This window comes from Pygocentrus nattereri, chromosome 8 (genome assembly GCF_015220715.1).
Source record: "Pygocentrus nattereri isolate fPygNat1 chromosome 8, fPygNat1.pri, whole genome shotgun sequence".
NCBI classification, from domain to species: domain Eukaryota; kingdom Metazoa; phylum Chordata; class Actinopteri; order Characiformes; family Serrasalmidae; genus Pygocentrus; species Pygocentrus nattereri.
Genome location: NC_051218.1, coordinates 9,847,668 through 9,865,863, shown reverse-complemented (window position 1 = coordinate 9,865,863; position 18,196 = coordinate 9,847,668). Strand labels below are relative to the sequence as shown.

The 18,196-nt window shown below is 37.9% G+C and overlaps 2 protein-coding genes across 2 annotated transcripts; both read right to left on the bottom strand.

Moving 5' to 3' along the window:
• Positions 1-248: 248 nt before the first annotated feature.
• On the bottom strand, positions 249-13,661 carry nt5dc3 (5'-nucleotidase domain containing 3). Its single transcript, XM_017690362.2, has 14 exons — positions 13,202-13,661; positions 12,602-12,786; positions 12,197-12,271; positions 12,035-12,090; positions 10,088-10,178; positions 9,787-9,924; positions 9,197-9,257; positions 8,873-8,975; positions 8,214-8,315; positions 7,907-7,988; positions 6,141-6,227; positions 4,934-5,074; positions 3,171-3,235; positions 249-2,950 (listed from the first exon to the last, which is right to left on the bottom strand). The coding sequence occupies exons 1-14, from the start codon at positions 13,449-13,451 to the stop codon at positions 2,689-2,691; spliced, it is 1,698 nt and encodes a 565-aa protein (XP_017545851.1). The 5' UTR covers positions 13,452-13,661; the 3' UTR covers positions 249-2,688.
• A 2,861-nt stretch (positions 13,662-16,522) lies between these two features.
• c8h12orf73 (chromosome 8 C12orf73 homolog) lies at positions 16,523-18,148 on the bottom strand. Its single transcript, XM_017689769.2, has 3 exons — positions 18,013-18,148; positions 16,849-16,995; positions 16,523-16,736 (listed from the first exon to the last, which is right to left on the bottom strand). The coding sequence occupies exons 2-3, from the start codon at positions 16,954-16,956 to the stop codon at positions 16,647-16,649; spliced, it is 198 nt and encodes a 65-aa protein (XP_017545258.1). The 5' UTR covers positions 16,957-16,995; positions 18,013-18,148; the 3' UTR covers positions 16,523-16,646.
• Positions 18,149-18,196: the final 48 nt, after the last annotated feature.

The following is an 18,196-nucleotide window of genomic DNA, read 5'->3' as shown; positions in this document are numbered from 1 at the left end:
CTTGCCCAAGGACTTATTGGTATAACGTTGGGCACTTATCCAGGTGGGGATTGAACCCCAGTCTACAGCATAGAGGTGTTACCCACTACACTATACCAACCTACCATTGTGCTGTTTTCAATTTAATATTGGTTAAACAGAATTTACCTTTTTTTTCCTGTTTTTACTAGCAATTCATATCCCAACAGTTACTTGAACTTAGATTTATATATACACTTAAAGCTGGATAAAAATGCATTAAACACATGAATCTTTCAAGAAATTGTTTAATAAACGTCACACACGCACACACACACACACACAACCCATTCTGAATGGGGGTGATCACAAAATAAATCCAGTAAACTTCAAACAAAAGTCAAAACAACCACAGAATACTGTAGTCACTCAAGGCTATTTTGTCAGGGGTCCAACCAATCAGTCTGTCCCTTTTCATTCATAAGAAAGAAAAACAGCTACTTCCGTTCATTGAGCATACACACAAAATTAACTTTGTAACGCCATATCTGAAAAACAAAAAACAAAATCAAGTGCAACGCTATTTCAGTTCCTTCACGAGTGATAAACATGTATGTATCGTGTCATGTTGTGTTGAAAGCTGGCCAGAAAAAGAAAGTTTTACAATACACTGGTCAGGAAAACTGAGCAAAATGACAACAAGATAACCAGATAGAAGATACATACACAGAAAACATCAGATCGCAGAATGAAAGTGAGCACTTGGGCCTCATTTTTAAAGACAGAAAGCTCTAATTACACAGTAATCTATAGTCAATAAACAATCAATAATATTAAAATTACTTTAAGCAGAAAATGCAGTAAATCAAAACAATGCATAAATAAAAGCATAAAAGGCATTTAATAGAGAACACCAGGTTTTATACAGTCTTACAGGCATCTAAAGCACTTATGCATAAAACTTTCATAAAACTTTGTAACTGGCTAGAATGTGTGCGCATTATATTTTTAGGACACAAAGCAAAACTACAAAACAAGTTTAAAATGCTATGAAAGATAAGCTCTTTCTTCATTTCAATGCTGTAGGAAAATGCCATACTTCAGTTTGCTGTTCACTTTGGTGGTGTGCTCAATGGTATCGATATTAAGAGGCTCTGCTGTTGATCCAATGCTAGTTTTTGGGCATCACAACAAGAGCAGGGAAAATAAACTGTACAGTGCTGTGGCCCTCTAGAACAATCCATCCCTGAGTTAGGGTTAGGATTTGGGTTTGAAAAACAGCAGAAGGGAAAGTTAGACACATATATATATATATATATATATATATATATATATATATATATATATATATAAATAAATTAGAGAGCTCTTTTCAGCAAGCATGTAAAGCCAGAAAAGAAGAACACAAGTAGTCCCATTTTCTATGAGCAGAGCAGATAGAGATGCACTGAACACAAAGCGAAGCTACTGCTTATTTTTAAATCTCCACCACACTGAGGCATATTCTGATAAAAGAGCAAACACTTTAGCTACAAATCAATAAAAACAATCCAAAAATATGCATTTCAATTCTCCAGTTAATTAAGAGACACTAACTGAAGACCAAAACATTCACAAAAAGTTCAAATATGCTGTAAATATAAAAAGGTAGTGACAGCTTTAAGTACTAAAGAGCTATGGCTGTGTTTTATGCCTGGTGAAAAGTGACCCACTCTTACATTCTTTTTTTAAATAAGTAACACGGACACAATGTGAATCTTTGACTGGCAACATTAGCGTACAACTGCATGATTGTATACCCTAGAATAGCTGAACTCTACCATTTAAAAAAAACACATCAAGAAAACATGCAAAAAAACCCCAAAAAAAACGGTACAAGGTCGTTTAAACTCCAGCATCAGTCAATACCACATTTATGCAGCTGATTTGTCTGCTTAAAGAAACCGTTTGGCAAAAAAAAAAAAAAAACCCAACAAATTTACACTATTTTCTACTTGCCCTAGGTGTAGTCGATTAGCTAAGCCATGTTTGGCATCTTCATTTTAGCATTTAGCTTTGTAGCTCCATATAGCTAACAAACACCAGAACTCAATAGTCACCCAAATCGTTTCTGTAATTCATCCCTAAAAACTTCTCTCAACTAGCTTAAACTGCATCCAGGTCTTCATTAAGTTTGTCCAGAGTAGATGGATAAAACTTCACCATTGTGGGAGCCATTTCAGGGTGGTATTAAAAAAGCAGTTATACATTAAAGCAGGTATAAATTAAAATATGAATTCCTTCATATTCATGATAGTCACGGTCACAAAAACTGATACTACATCAGCACTGCTGATCCTAAAGTGGTTTATGGTTAGAGATCCTGTTGTCTAAAAAGGTTACCTACAGTTTTTTTTATTTATTTATATACAGGTCTTAGATGCAGTTTGAACAGGGTGGGAGAAGTTTTGGTGATGCATTTACACAGAAACTATCTGGGCTATTTGGATGACTACTGGGTTCTAGTGTTCATTTACAATGTTTACATGTAGCTCAAGTCGTAAATGAAACATGCTAAATTTAGACTCCATACACGTCACCTTGGGTCAGCGCCAAACTGTGTAAATAAGCTTTCGTCAGACTATTACTTTAAACACTAGTAACAGCAGTCGCACTGTGGTGTATAAATATACACATTATAGATATATATTCTGCTCTATAACAGTAACGCCACCTGTCATCTGTCCAGTCTTATTCAGATCCTGCTCGCGTGCTCTGGAAGGGTATGTTCATGGCCCCTGCACTGGTCTGCTCAGGCCAGAAGGGGGCCTCGTGTTGCAGCGGAGTGCGTCTGGGGTAGAAAGTATGCTGCAAATCATAGTTGAGCAGGCAGCTGATGGAAGCCATGTAGATGTCAGCGAAGCGGGAGAGGCGGCGGGAAAAGTAGGTTGGATTGTGATATGTGCGGAAAAGACTTCCGAACTGAGGGTTGAAGATGTCTTTTGCCTGGGATCTATTACAGCAAATAGTACGCAAGTTCATACATATAGCCATTTAAAGTCAATGTAGAAAATGGCTTATATTGAAAAGAAAATGCAGCGATATAATGTAGAATGTTCCTTCCTTAAAATGCCTAAATACACACACATTATGTTACTTATACACATACATATACACATGTGCAGAACACATGCTTCAGTATAAAACATACAGAATACGCCAAGATGTTTTACCTCATGTCCTCCCTTTCTTTGACCCAGTGCTGAATCACGGCCTGTGACGCAGCATCTCGGTGCACCTGCAACACACACAGAGGAAGAACAACATCAGAAAAGTCCAGATAATTCTACATCCATCCATACATCCACACACACACAGAAACACACACATATACACACATTTTCTGCACTTAGTTAGCACCCTTTACACTGTTCTTCAGTGGTCAGGACCCCCATGGACCCTCAAAGAGCAGGTGCTATTTAGGTGGTGGATCATTCTCAGCACTGCAGCAACACTGATGTGGTGGTGGTTTGCTATTGTGTGTTGCGCTGGTCTGAGTGTATCAGACAGTGTTTTTTTAAACACATCAGTGTCACTGATGGACTGGGAATAGTCCACTAACCAAAAATATCCAGCCAACATCGTCCTGTGGGCAGTGTCCTGTGACCACTGTCTAGCAGCAAATGAGCTGTCAACTCTGACTTTACATCTACAAGGTAGGCTGACAAGTTTGCTGTGTCTGAAAGAGTTTACAGTGAGTGGACACAGTGTTCAACAACACAAGCAGCACCGCTGTATCTGATCCACTCGTACCAACAGAAAATGTATACTTTTAAGATTACATTTGACCGACAGCCATTCTGGTCAGACTCTGAAGATGAGACTACATTACATTCCCAAACTGTCAACACCACTGAGCAACTTTTTAGTTGGCAGCTGTGACAGAAGAACAGTTAAACAATCTGGAATTTGCCAGAAATTAATCGAATGCCATTTGCCAAATGTGTAGTCTCATCTTCAGAGTCTGACCAAACTGGACTGAGCCATAAAACTGCTGACAAGCTTGCTCAGTGGTGATGACAGTTTGGGAATTTAGTGTAAGCAGCTGGAGAACGAGCTGCTGGCTGTGCAACGAGTGAGTGGAGCTTGTTACTCTGACATAGCAACAAGCTGCTTGTTATAATGTGGCAGAAGGAACTGTGAACATTAAAACAAATTTTTTATTGACACATTCATGGCCCAATTCATTCATTTCTTACTTTATTTAACTGTTGTATAAAAGCAATAGAACACTCAAGGTTGTGTGTTATATATATAACACGCATATAACATCACGGCTGTGATGGATGTCTGGTCACAGTGATGGATGGATGATAAATGTCTGGACCCAGTGACGGTTCCTCAATAGTTTAAGAGGATAAACTATAATGAAAAATTAGCTGATTCCCAAAAAATATCTGATATGAGTAGTCAATTGTGGCACTATATCACACAAAAGCAGCACAGCATGTAATAACGACACATTAATTCTTCTCACCTGTTTTGTTAGTGGTTCATCTTCTACATATGATAATGACTATCAGCTGAGACATTATAAAGGAGGAGGAGAGAATTCACTGGCTGTTAATAGGTTAATAGGAAAGTTTGCAACACTAAACATGGTATCTGTTTATGAAGAAAGTCCTGCCTTTTAATAAAAAGAGCCAAAGGGCTTGCTGGTAAAGCAAGTTTTGTGTGTGTTATTTGAGCCAAACACTAAACTACTAATGTGATTTTGGACATATTTTACCAGTGATTTCAAATATGAATTTGAAATGTTTGTGGCTTTTAGTTTCAGTTTTTACCTCATTAACCATTGTGAGACTCATTGAGTCTTGTATTACTGGACATAACTGATCAGGGCCATTGCCAAGATGCACAGACTTTCCTATAAGGACTGGTATGAGAAAACCCTACAGCTATGGTCTGCTCCTAAGTGCCCCCCCAGCAGTCTCACCTGCATGTGTTCCAGCAGGTTGGTCAAGCTCTGCAACCAGGTCATGGTATGCACATATTCCTCTGTGTTCATGATCTTGATCTCCTTTCGCAGCTCAGGGATGATGGCCCCAGTCCTCCAGCCATGCTTCAGAGTCAGATCCTAAACAGGGAATCAGTCTTCCATCTTAACACCACTCTTAAAATTAAATTCACAACAAGTTTTCACCTGTTTGGTGTCTGAAGTTTGCTTTTTTAGTTTTACACTGGAGCAACAAGGATGATGTAGCCAGCAAGTAATGGAAACATACAGCTGAATGCAAAATTTTAAAAACTCCCCAGGTCAAACTGCATGTTTTCTAAGTGAAAATGAGTTTACACATCCTCACCCTCTTAACAAACTATGGTATTTTTCTGCACATTTGAGGACACAAGTTCTGCTTATTTGCTGAGTTTACATTTTTTTTTTTTATTAAAAAAAAAAAAAAAAAAAATTATTTTGTTTAAGAAGTTCAGCAAATGCAATAGTCATAATGCATAAAAATATACAGAAGTGTGTTCTCTGTAAAGGATGCAAACACAATTAACAAAACATATAATTTCACAAGGGGTGCTCAAAGTTTTGCATATGACTCTACATCCCATCGATTTGTGTTGTGTAAATGCTTGCCTCAAACTGCAATTGTAAAAATATTTACTTTTATGGTGTTAAAAATGGACAAAAGAACTCACAAAATTCAGTTTCAACTATGCAGCATATTCTTGTACATTTTTATAGATAACAATGTCATACATGTGAGATTATGATCATTTGTGTGATTATTTAGGCAAGCAATGTGTACAATGCTAATTAATATGGTATAGACTTGTGAACTACATTAGGCTCATAGCTTTAGAGCAATGCTGAAGAGACTTCAGACACCATGTCTACTACCATGTCACATGTCTACATTTAGAGTGATGGGGAATGTTTTGCAAGTTTAAGTTTATGAGAAACTATTGCACTGCATTATAGGTTTGTAAAAATATGACACAAAATATTAAATATTTTGAGTGCTATCCATCTTATGCCCTCACTTTTGTTGCTTTGTTGCTGCTAACATGCCAATATTCTCTCTGCTGTAATGTGAACACAGGAGGTCAAATATGCCTAGCAGCATTATTTTTGATGTATGCCTGGTTCAACAAACGTTCAGCCGCATTGACGTTTAAGGTGATGTATTACTCACTGCAAGGTCACTGTAGATGTGGTCTCCGAAGTACAAAACCTTTGAGCCCCTCCAGCCAGTAAGTCTCAAGAACTCATACAAGTTTCCCTGGAAACAGGGAAATGCTGAGAGTCACTAGAAGTTTGAAAGAATTCACACATAATAATGACAAGACTGTCATACTTCAAAGTCTAAGATGTATCCACATTATTTTTGCAGCCCACAATGCTTTGAGAGACTTACAGTCAGAACCTCCAGCAGAGTGTAAACAGGCAATATTTTAAATGCTTATAGCATTCTCAACAAAGAAATACCAAAACAATTTAAATAAAATAATATGAAACCTGAACATGTGTGGGAGAAATGCTTTTACCAGACAATTAGATGTATAGCCTACATAAATGACTTACGGTATTAAAGTTATTTCACTTCAAATTTTGTTTCCACTAAAAGCCAAAATTATTAAGTGTAAACCAGTGTTGTGTACCAATATTTAATGCAGAAATGTATTAATTCACTTAAATCTAACAATAACAACAACAAAATTGCAATCAATGCTCATCCCTGCTTTCTCCTACTTTAAATAAACAACAAATATGCACTGTTAAAGCTCTCCTCTATTTTTGTTGGCTGCGCTTTTACAATGCCGACATCCGCATGGCTTCTTGTTCGTCACAGAACGACATTAGTGTCAACGCAAACATGAACGCAGTACTATCGGCAAGTTAGCGATAGCTCACTGTATTTGACTTTGCTGTCAGCTAGTTTAAATACAGACACTTTAAGCTTTTAACGGCCTTATAAGTAACGTTCTTTACTTTTCTTTAGTTGCAGTATTGCTGTAATTCCTTTTAAAAGACTTAAACTCAAGGCCTGTCTTTATTATTATTTATTACTACTGGAGCGTTAGCATGTTAGCTCCTTAGCTTTCCACTGACTTGCTCAGCCTAACTTACTCTATTTAGGGCAGATTATTTCCAGTTACAAAAACAATATAAAGTGCAAAGCAGTTTTAGAGAGTCAGTTTGTAGTAAATAGTGATGTTGAATTGTCATTTGGTTGGATTTTTCAGGCAACTAGGCTTTTTCAATGAGTCATTATTAAACCATTTTGTCTTCTGAAGTACTCAGCTTTCTTCACTTCATGCCTGTAAAAACCCTGGTTTATGTTTGTAAAAGTCCTGTACTTGCCATATTTTCATTTTCACTTAGCTGTAGTAACAGCTCCAAACTGTATGTTGTCCCAGAATCTCAGACACACCCAAATTTAAACATATAAAGCAGCTTTTCTTTACTTTAGCAACCGTAAAGAACAATACTTCCTTTCCCAACTGGGTATTTTGGCCATAATCACAAAATGAAAATGTATGTATGAATGTAACTACTGATGCCAGGTCAGGCAACCTTCGCACAACAAAATAAAATCCTATTTAATGAGGGAAAGGTCACATAATTATGGACAGAAATACTCTTGTATAATACAGCAAACACTATGGCAGCAAAATAGCTGCTTAGTCTAAATTTAGCTACAATGCAGCCCAGCTTGGAGGTGCTTTACACTTTAACTAGTGACTAAACAAAGATCTCTATAATTTCACATTAGGTTCTGTGGGATTTCTGGCAGCATTCTCTAAAGCTTGCCGAACCTATACATAAAACTGTAGCTACAAAAGCATGAAGTATGGATAGGTCACTTAGTGGAAAAACAACAGTGAGATACAGACCAACAGTGAGAATATACACAAGCTCTCTGCCATTTTTAGGTTCAGCCCAGAGGCCATACAGCACCTGTTTATAAATCTGCCCTTTCTCCAGATGGTGAATCCTGTCCCACAGCAACACTCCTTTATCAGTAACTCGCCTGAATGGCCTTTAGGAACACAAAAAGAGCACACAGAGAATTGGTACTCTGGTTTGGGCAGTATTCCACAGTTGTCATGGTTAACTTTTCAGCTTTGTCACATGCAACTGTGTCAGGACACGGGCAAACAAAAAGCCTGAGGGTGCTGTTATTATGCAACTACGTCATTCATACAAGTCTAATTCAACACTGCCAGTTTTAGTTGAATTACTTGCTGTGTTTCCAGGAACTCACTTTCTGCGGTCGTTAAAGAAACTTGGCTTGTCAGCCTGCACTATGACCACATCGAATAGGTCCCTCCAGTCTTTTCCAACGATGTAGTTCATTCCTCTATCTCTAAAGAGTGACCAGATCACAAATCATTCGTAAAAATGTGGGCTCAGTCAATTTTCACAAAAGAAACTATTTCGGAGTCTAGAATAGGTTATATATATATATATATATATATATATATATATATATATATATATATATATATATATATATATATATTTTATTATTAGAGTTTTTGGTTTATGTATAAACAGTTGTATTAAAAGGTTTGGGGAATACAAGTTCAAATATCCTCTACAGAGAACACACTTCTTCAGTTTAAAACAATGTGACTGTTTAATTGCTAAATTTAACATTAAGGGTGAAAAAAGGTTAAATGTGGATTGAACAAAAGTTAAGCTATAAGCCATTATTTTATATTTTATCTTCTAATTTTCTCTAATACGATACACTCAGAAAATAAGTAAAAATTGTGCAGTACAATTTGTCATATTTAAGCCTGTTCCTTGTAGGGAATGTGTTAACTTCACTTAGAAAACCAATAAAATGTAATTTGACAGAGTGTTCAAACTTCTGCATACAACTGTATGTAGAGATACGCCTGTAGTTGTTGTACTTACACAAAGTCCAAGGGGCTGTTGGTGATCAGAAACATCTTCTTTCCATTTTCTGAAAGCTTTCTTAGAACCGCATGGGTCTGTTCACCGTAACAGATGTACTTCTCTACAAAAACATTAAAAATCAAAGTGTTAGTGATATATTGATCATATTTTTTTTTAATAAACTTTAGACAGAAGTGACAAACTTACAAGTGAGAGAGATCAACTGCAGGAAACAGCGACTCAACATTAACTCAATAGTAACTTTTCAATTATTATATTTTATATTACATTAACAGTATGGCATTTTTTGAAGAAAAAACATAATAATAATTTTAGCATTACCAATATCTGCCTCAACTGCCCGATACATAATTCCCCTTACATGGACATCTCCTATGGCCTCCTGGAAGTAGAGAAAAATAAACCAGACACAAAATATCATATCTGAGAACAAAGACACAGTGTTCTGCATCAAAAGAAGCCAGCGCTGCCCTGCCAGTCGCCCTCCTGTGCCTCATTAGTTTACCTCAGACAAAGTGACAATTACAGGGACTTTTATCCAGCATAGAAAGAACACAAGCTAAGGCTGCCTTCGGTGTTTCTTATTAGATCTGAAAACAAGCTGTCAAAACTGTGGGCTGTTCAGTCATCAATCTTCTCTGAACCATCAACCTCCACTCAAGCAGAGTAGGTGCAGACGGTGCTGGAAGACATGTCTCTGTAAAATTAGACTGCTGTTCGCTGAAAAACACAAAGCATAACCTACACAAACAGCAACATTTCAGGCCAAATTTATTAGTGTTTACCCACTTTATCTGAGAGTTCTTATGTCTTTATCTTCAGATCAACAGTGACCATCAGCCTCAAAATGTAGCTGCTTTTTTTACTCCACCTGTACATAACTGATAACTTGTTTTGTCTTCTGGTCTAACCTTGACATCTTTGTAGAGATGCACAGGCTCATAGTCGATGTTGTGCTTCATGAAGTAGTCATTAACACATGACAGCAGGGTCATCTCAGGCAAAGAGAAGATGTCCATAAACTGCTTCATAGTGTGCCCATGGGAACTCTAAACAACAGTGGACAGGATATTAGCAGGCAAACATGACTAAAATAAGACAAATAAAAACCTATTTTTAGACTATTTGATGGGAAAAACAGCAGTTCCTTTTCAGATTATTTGATTGTTTTTATGATGCTTAATGGAAACCAGTTCTACATAAATCACCAACCTTGCCATAAAAGTCACTCATGATCTCCAGAGGGACGTGGCAGCCCTCATACATAGCAATGACTTCTTTATCTGAGACAGGGTGAAGTCCCCTACAAGAACACACACATGCTGTTAAGTATGGACGATACGGCAAAAACATATATATTTATTTTCCTGAGGTGTGTGAACAAATTAGAACACGTAAAATGCACCAGCAAAACAGTACTGCCAGTTTCTCAGAACAAAAACAAGAACCGAATAAACAAATGGTATTTTGCTAGCAACAAAAACGCAACCTAAAAACTGTTGCAGAAAAGAAATGTTCATTTGAATCCCTTGATGATTAACAGGATTACTTTTCTATTGGGAGTAGTCCACAAGCTTATTATTCTGTCAAACTCTCCAATATATTTTGAATCAACATCATGTTGTGTGTAATTTACAAGTTTATTTGGCATTCAGTGTTTCCACAAGATTTTTTTACAGGCCAATTAGTAGACCCTTAGAAGCCTACAGAGACAGACATTCAATGCATATGTGGTTGTCATAAAACGCATGGGACTGGAGTAATCATCCAGAATCACTTTTAAAAAAACCTAAGTTTTACATTCTCTATACATTTACATCCTCTAACCAATTCTCACTCATTAGGAGTAATATTTTTATTTATAGTCAGCTAGTTTATGTCAGAAGAATTAACACACAACAGAACACTATACTGGGGAATAATTTGCATGCATTTCTATAGAACTGTATAAAAACAGTATTAATAGTACCTTAATAATTACTGTTTGGATTGTCAAGTCTATAAGAAAGGCCAAACAGATCTGCTCTTGATTTTTATAGACTAAAGAATGCTAAAGGAAGTTTATGTCTGCAAACATCCAGAAGGGATTTGGTTGATAAAACATCACACATCATTTCAACACCACATTTTAATAAACCACTCAATAAACTCAAGCTAATATTTCCTTTCGTAGAGAGAAAAAAAAAAACATTGACCAAGAAATTTTGTGATTAAAGCCTTCTGTGACTAACTTGGATGACAGTACCGACATTATAATAGATCTTGCTAAACGCTGCTCCTGCAGAACAAACCAGTTTAACTCTGCCCCGTACTGTGAGAACACTGCTGTATAGATGATCAAATGTTATGATAATCTGAATTTAGTCCATCTTTAGTTGTAAAAACAGACTGAGAATAATTCTTTGGCCAAAATTGAGCACATACCAAATAAAAGCCGAAGCAAACAAGCCAGGTGTTTGTATGATGACAGGTCAGATGCTGGGCATATATCTAGTATTTTTTGTGCTTAGGCTATATATTCATTCAGTAATCACCACCATTACGCAGACAATAGCTCTGCATGTTCTCTGTGCTGTTCTGCACACTTTCACATAATTTTGTGAGGCATGTGTCGTGATGCGAGAAACCATTTAACCAGTTAGCATGTCTGCATTATTAAACAGAGAATTTGCTAACACTATTGAAAGAGTATAACATTGGATTTTAATTTATTTTATCATAAAAACCTTCAACATTGCCTGTTTCATAGCTATACGTTGGAGACATTTACTCATTTATAAACAGTAAAACTCCATAGTCTGTGTGTGGAGTGTGCATATCAATACAAGCACTCTCTTAGTTCTGGCTCTAATAGTTTTACAAACACACTATTTTATTATATCAGTTTATGTAAAAAGGAATAAAATTAAGCCTTTTTTTGTTTTGTTCTATCTGGTTAAGGAATGCGACGGTGGGTTGGAACTCAAGACTGCACAACATTAAAAATGGGTTCTGCTTGTAGGAAGCAGACTTTTATTTTTAATAAGCAAAATGTATGCAGTTACTGTCCTGTTTGTTGTTTTGTTTTTTACAGAGTACAATCAAATATGTACAACGTGCAATTTACTGAAGTGAAATGACTAGTCTGTTGAATTCAGTCTTCCCATTCATATCACATACCTATATACTGTTCCAAGCTGGATATAATGAAAAGCATCTATCTTCATCAGTAAAGCCTGAATAAGAAGAGATGGAGATCAAGACAATTATACCATATAAAAGCATGACCTAAATGAACATGCCCATCCTTGTCATATAAATATATCAGCAACAGCTACACACCTTCTGAACATCATAGTGCAGCCCCCGAACCACAAAATCAGGGATGTACTCGTACTCTTTCAGTCCCTCTGGGTACTGGACCAAGGACAGGAACAATAATAGGTCAAATATTACTGTGGACACTTCTTTTCTTTACTGCCTTCACATCCAGCTAGTACCAATTCCAGTGCGTCTACACAAGTAACAGGCACAATCTAACCTCCTTATTGCTTCATACCACCAACTTTAACAGAGCACTCAAATGTCAGTGTATGTAAAAGCTCAGTAGTACTTTGTGCCTGCACACAATGCTCACATTGTTCTGGTGCATTTACAGGTGTTTACACTGTAAGAATAAGGGATATAAAACGACATTAAAACTGACTTTAAATCTGTGTACTTCTTATGACTGAACTGAGTACTGACCCTGTGCTCTTGGATGAGAATATCCCGAGCGATGTTGAAGATCAGGGTGTGGAGATTGCTGGAATAGAAGGCTAAAGTGTAGTCATAGTCAAAGCCATAGATTTCAATATCCTGCAAGCTCATCTCATTGTTGGAGAAGATGGTGTCTGGATTCACAAAGTTGTTCGATATTGCTGGGATTAAATCTGGCGAAAAAAAGTTGCTTTCATTTCATCAAGAAACATTCATTTAAATGTAAATGTGCTTTTTTTTCTCTTAAAATCTCCTGGGTAAGCAGTGCTCTCTAGATACCTTTGTACTATGCTCTTAAAAGAGATGGTGCTTTAAAAGTTCTTTAGCAAAGAAAATGGTTCTATATAGAACCATGAACACTCAGAGAACCCTTTGCATGATCTCTGTATCATAAGGAGTTTTTCAGACTGATGGAGAATGTGCTGTAGATGGTTCTACATAGAGCCTTTTTGAATATGGATCTATATTGCACCAAAAAGGGTTCTACTATTGTCACGATGTCAAACCTGTAACAAAAGAAGAACTCTTTTGGGTGCTTCCCCTTATATGGGGTGACAGTGGTCCCCAGAGGGAATTCACTAAACCCACCTTCAGTCTGCCGTTTGGTTTCATTGTAAACAGACCACAGCCAGCTGGTCAGGTCTCCGTCCGCGGAGCTGGTGCTCATGCCGGCTGTGGAGAGCTGTGCCGGGGAGGTTAGGTTTCGGTACGCCGGTTGACATTTCTCAGAAACCCCTGTCCCGCCAGGCGGGTGGAGAGCCGTACAGCGAGCCAGCAGCTTCCCAACGCCACTCCCGCTTCTGGCGAGGCGAGAGAGGGGCAAAAACAAGGTCGGCATGGTTCCTCTCCGCCCCACAACCGTCTCCCCTGTGTAGGTCCTATCAGCCGACAGCTGCCACAGCGCGGGCTACATGAGCCTCAAACTCAGCTCCTCCGCCGGGCTGTCTGATAGCTCTCACTGCAACAGCATTTCACGGGTAAAAATACACGGGTTCTTTCCGCATTCACGCTCACAGCCGCATTTCAGAATAAAAGTCATTCCGTGAAATAGTAGAACCAGAGCCGGTTTAGCAGGAGCTTCTCCATCTATATCAAAAAAGTTATCGTTGAATCTGGTGAAACGGAACTAAAAAAAACGAAAAGTTAAAATATCTTCTAAGCATTTGTCCAGAATCTTATTTTAATTTTGAAAAGCAGAAAAAACAAAACAAAAAACGTGCCTGTATATTTCCTTTTTTTTTTCTAAAGCAACATTTTTTTGCAGTAGGATGCTACCCTTACTGCTCCTGAGTGCTGATTGGTTGGTGAGTGGAGCAGCTTATTGGCTGAATAAAGGGGTTTGCGCTTACTGACGTCATGAAAGCACATGAGGCACCTTTATAAACTTTCATAACTGGATTTCAAAACACTCAAAAATGGAGCATCAGAGTTAAATTGTTTTCTGCTGTTTTGTGTTCATTAAATGTAAACATTCTTCTAAATAAATAAATAAAAAAGATTATATTTACCCATTCATTTTGGACTGTTTTATAAACCCAGGACACATTACTGAGTGGCAATTCTTACTCAACATTCTCCGGTAGAACTAAGAGTCTGTTGTGTACGCCCCTACCCATTCAAAAATACATTAACAAGTGAATAATTATAAAGAAATAGTTGTAAATAATATTACAAATATTAATGGCACTGGAGAGAATTAGTATGTATGTTTATGAGCATACACAGATGTCGGCCTTGATTTTCTGTTTTTGAAAATGCAAATTAAAAGTCTAAATCGGGGTTCCTTAACTCAAGGACAGCTGGTGAATAGCTACTCAAACACATCTGATTCCACTCATCTGTTAACTGCCAGGTTTAGTGGGTGTGTTTGAGTAGGGCAATCAGCAAATTATGCTGGAAACCAGCCCTCCAAGACCAGGCTTGCACACCCCTGAACACTGAATTCACACTGCTATTAATATTACCATATGTGTGCGCGTACACACACACACACACACACACACACACCTTCTAAGCCGCTTATCTTTCTGGGTCATGGGGGGAGCTGAAGCCTTTCCCAGCAGTCATTGTGTGGAAGGCAGGATACACCCCGGACAGGTCACGAGTGCATCGAGGTGCACCATATGTACAGTGGGTTGCAAAAGTATTCAGCCCCCTTGAACTTTTCAACCTTTTGCCACATTTCAGGCTTCAAACATAAAGATATGAAATTGTAATTTTTTGTGAAGAATCAACAACAAGTGGGACACAATTGTGAAGTGGAACGAAATTTATTGGATATTTTAAACTTTTTTTAGAAATAAAAAACTGAAAAGTGGGGCGTGCAATATTATTCGGCCCCTTTACTTTCAGTGCAGCAAACTCACTCCAGAAGTTCAGTGAGGATCTCTGAATGATCCAATGTTGACCTAAATGACTGATGATGATAAATAGAATCCACCTGTGTGTAATCAAGTCTCCGTATAAATGCACCTGCTCTGTGATAGTCTCAGAGTTCTGTTTAAAGCGCAGAGAACATCATGAAGACCAAGGAACACACCAGGCAGGTCCGAGATACTGTTGTGGAGAGGTTTAAAGCCGGATTTGGATAGAAAAAGATTTCCCAAGCTTTAAACATCTCAAGGAGCACTGTGCAAGCGATCATATTGAAATGGAAGGAGCATCAGACCACTGCAAATCTACCAAGACCCGGCCGTCCCTCTAAACTTTCATCTCAAACAAGGAGAAGACTGATCATAGATGCAGCCAAGAGGCCCATGATCACTCTGGATGAACTGCAGAGATCTACAGCTGAGGTGGGAGACTTTGTCCATAGGACAACGATCAGTGGTACACTGCACAAATCTGGGCTTTATGGAAGAGTGGCAAGAAAAAGCCATTTCTCAAAGATATCCATAAAAAGTCTCATTTAATGTTTGCCACAAGCCACCTGGGAGACACACCAAACATGTGGAAGAAGGTGCTCTGGTCAGATGAAACCAAAATCGAACTTATGTTTGGCGTAAAAGCAATACAGCTCATCACCCTGAACACACCATCCCCACTGTCAAACATGGTGGTGGCAGCATCATGGTTTGGGCCTGCTTTTCTTCAGCAGGGACAGGGAAGATGGTTAATATTGATGGGAAGATGGATGGAGCCAAATACAGGACCATTCTGGAAGAAAACCTGTTGGAGTCTGCAAAAGACCTGAGACTGGGACGGAGATTTATCTTCCAACAAGACAATGATCCAAAACATAAAGCAACATCTACAATGGAATGGTTCACAAATAAACGTATCCAGGTGTTAGAATGGCCAAGTCAAAGTCCATACCTGAATCCAATCGAGAATCTGTGGAAAGAGCTGAAAACTGCTGTTCACAAACGCTCTCCATCCAACTTCACTGAGCTCGAGCTGTTTTGCAAGGAAGAATGGGCAAAAATTTCAGTCTCTCGATGTGCAAGACTGACAGAGACGTACCCCAAGCCACTTGCAGCTGTAATCACAGCAAAAGGTGGCGCTACAAAGTATTAAAGCAAGGGGGCTGAATAATATTGCACGCCCCACTTTTCAGTTTTTTATTTCTAAAAAAAGTTTAAAATATCCAACAAATTTCGTTCCACTTCACGATTGTGTCCCACTTGTTGTTGACTCTTCACAAAAAATGTCAATTTCATATCTTTATGTTTGAAGCCTGAAATGTGGCAAAAGGTTGAAAAGTTCAAGGGGGCTGAATACTTTTGCAACCCACTGTATATTCTCATGGAATTCATCCTTTTGTTTATAATTGTGAATTTCATGTATGTGTATAATTTGTATTAAAAAAATACATATCACAGCTCTACAAGTCAGACCTACATTGATGGCATCAGCTTTTGTTTCATTAGGAGTGATTGTACATTTACAAATGTCTGTTGCACACACACAACAAAGTACAAATAACTTTATTCTAGCATTATACAAATTCACAAGTGGATTCAAAAGTTGTCTGCATAATGTTTACAATATACAATATTCAGTGTGTATATACAATTAAATATAAAAAGTGACATCAGTGTTTCTCTGAGGCTGCCTGCCTTGCTTTCAGCCCAAGAAGTTCTGTCTGCAGTTCTCCAGGCTGTGGGGGAACCTCTGGAATAGTCTGAAAAATAATAAAATTAAGTATGTAGTAATAAAATATGTTTGAACATATGTAAAAACAAAAAGACAAACAAACTAATAAAATCAAATGCAGCACTATCAAGAAGTACTACCAAATCTGGTTGATAATACCGATGGACGACCTCGGCACCAGCAAACATGGACAATACGCTGGCCCCAAACATTTTCAGGTATCTTGGCCAAGACACACCAGCGGGCATCTTTTGGTCAGGGATTATGGACAGGAACCTTTTTTGCAACTGCATTTAAAAAAAAAAAAAAAAAAAAAAAAAAAAAAGAGAACAGTTACTGTTTAAAATAATGTGTGTTTTTATCAATACATATTTGTATCATCACAATGTGATGATCTGTTATTAATCTCAGTGTTACTGAGCTCCGCTAAAACCTGAGTAGACTGATAAATCAATGTGGTGATCAGTTATTATTCTCAGTGTTACTGAGCTCTGCTAAAGCCTGAGTAGAACGATAAATCAATGTGATGAACAGTTATTAATCTGTGTTACTGAGCTCTACTAAAGCCTGAGTAGACTGATAAACCAATGTGACGATCAGTTATTAATCTCAGTGTTATTGAGCTTGTTTGCAAGTTATAGTGAAGTTTAGCATCAGTGTTGTACTGCACATCTGCATGGGGGATTATGGGAGCATCACTGGACGGAAGCAGGTGGGCTTTTTCTTTTTTATTAAACCCATCAACATATATGTTATAATAATTATATTAACACAATAATTATATGAAGAGCAATAATAGCAACTAAAAAAAGTTCTTCATGTGCTTTAAGAAGATGTATTATGAATGTATTCTGAATATGCTACGTATTAGGTATTGTATCAGAATACATTAATGAATACATTTAACACACTGTATTCATTCATCACTACTATCGACCACAATGGTGTTGTCCTATTTGACACCTCATTTGTACAGTAGAAAGTGACGTAATTTAGGCTGCGTCCAAATCGCATCATTGCCAGTGTTTCCCAACCCTGGTCCTGGAGGCTCGGTGCCCTTCACATATTAGAGATTTGCCTGCTTTTCCTGTTTTATAACACTCATTTCACCTCCCTGAGGGGCTGATAATGAGCTGATAAGGCGCACCAGGCGTTACATGAGACATGTGGAATGACATTCAGCAGTCAAGCGTAGTCAACCATAAACATGAGCAAGCATGCTTACATCCAGGCATAGAGCCTTTCAAATAAAACAATAACAAATTAGTCTAAATGTACTAAGAACTAAATAAGCATATACGAACCTCTCTTATTTATTGGGATTAAGTTTGATGAGTCCTGGGTCCTGCGTCCTCAGACTGCTAATGCTACGTTAGCAAGAACCTGTGAAGAGCCGGAGGTTAACTTGGCTTATTTGTCCAAACCTCACGCCGTCCGGTGGCAAAACGGTCGATTCCATTGCCGAGAGCGGGGGAGATGTATAACACC

Excerpts from the sequence above, each read along its gene's own strand:
- c8h12orf73 (XM_017689769.2), bottom strand. The coding sequence starts at position 16,956 with ATGCCCGCTGGTGTGTCTTGGCCAAGATACCTGAAAATGTTTGGGGCC. Across the intron at positions 16,737-16,848 it reads GGTATTATCAACCAGATTTG|ACTATTCCAGAGGTTCCCCC; the intron begins GTAGTACTTCTT and ends ATTATTTTTCAG.
- nt5dc3 (XM_017690362.2), bottom strand. The coding sequence starts at position 13,451 with ATGCCGACCTTGTTTTTGCCCCTCTCTCGCCTCGCCAGAAGCGGGAGT. Across the intron at positions 9,258-9,786 it reads ATCTCTACAAAGATGTCAAG|GAGGCCATAGGAGATGTCCA; the intron begins GTTAGACCAGAA and ends CTCTACTTCCAG. Across the intron at positions 3,236-4,933 it reads ACCTGCTGGAACACATGCAG|GTGCACCGAGATGCTGCGTC; the intron begins GTGAGACTGCTG and ends TGTGTGTTGCAG.